This window comes from Buceros rhinoceros, unplaced genomic scaffold (genome assembly GCF_000710305.1).
Source record: "Buceros rhinoceros silvestris isolate BGI_N320 unplaced genomic scaffold, ASM71030v1 scaffold17591, whole genome shotgun sequence".
Classification (NCBI taxonomy): domain Eukaryota; kingdom Metazoa; phylum Chordata; class Aves; order Bucerotiformes; family Bucerotidae; genus Buceros; species Buceros rhinoceros.
Genome location: NW_010396144.1, coordinates 1 through 983, shown reverse-complemented (window position 1 = coordinate 983; position 983 = coordinate 1). Strand labels below are relative to the sequence as shown.

Below are 983 nucleotides of genomic sequence, written 5' to 3'. Positions count from 1 at the left end.
CAACATGCCCTTGGCTTTATTTAATTTCAGTCATCCCTTGGATGAGCTAGAATATCCTGGTTTATGCCTTGCAAAATATTTTACCTTCTTGAGAGAAGCAGCATTTCATTAATACTGTCAGAATAAAGTTCAGCAGAAATTCACTGAGTATTTTAAGGATACTTACCCGGCTGCAATCTTATTTTAAAGGTTTGTGAGTCCTCTTTCAAACCGGGAAGAGTAACCTTCACATTAAAGTTCTAATGAAAAGAATATTTTAAATATTAACCTTAAACAAAGCCAGACCATAATGCATCTCACACAGTCATGTCAGTTCAGACGTATGCAAATGTCAGAATTCCACCCACATTTTCTCGCGCTGCTATGTAAATCAAGGGGGTTTTCCCTGTTCTAGAATCTTTTTCACGTTGTCATTCCCAGAGACCCTCAGTGCGGGATTTGCCTGTTAATCTCCATGCTCTGAAACCATGAGAGGCAGCTAGCGTAACCCGCGGTTTCCTGCTTAGAGGCTGGTTTGGTGGGGAATTACACAAATACCTGTTCAAAAGCAGTAATCTAGAGAAAGGGTCTGCAGGCTCTGTGCTCCCGGCTCCTGAGCTGACTGCCTGAGGCAAGGCTGCCCAGCCGCCATCCCCTCGGTCTGAGCACGGCCACGCGACAACCAACCGCGTCACTAACCCTGATTTCCACGCTCAAATCAGAGAACCAAGCCGCCTGATCCACCGCCTGAAAAGCTCCGGCGTCACAAGCCGCAGGTGTGTGAATCCACGTCATACATTTGAGAATATTTAGCTGCACTTTGGGACTGTCACCATCAGATGTGCTGAAGCGCTGCCCCGGGAGGGTTTGGTTTCACCCCCGGGCTGACCCCTCCTGTCCCCCTGCCTGGCAGGGGACACACACACCAACGCCTTGTCGATGTGGTGAAAACCGGCAGCGCTTCTGGTCTGAGGGGCAACGAGGCCGGGGCAGGCGCACCCCAG

The 983-nt window shown here is 49.3% G+C and overlaps 1 protein-coding gene across 1 annotated transcript in view; it reads right to left on the bottom strand.

The window, feature by feature from the left end:
• Window positions 1–239, bottom strand: part of LOC104501925 (structural maintenance of chromosomes flexible hinge domain-containing protein 1-like) — a gene marked incomplete at its 5' end in the record, with an annotated part of 31,519 nt that extends 31,280 nt beyond the window's left edge. Inside the window, one exon of the mRNA XM_010145820.1 lies at window positions 167–239. Coding sequence (XP_010144122.1) covers window positions 167–239 — 73 coding nt within the window. The remainder of the gene's footprint in view (window positions 1–166) is intronic.
• Between the last annotated feature and the right edge of the window lie 744 nt (window positions 240–983).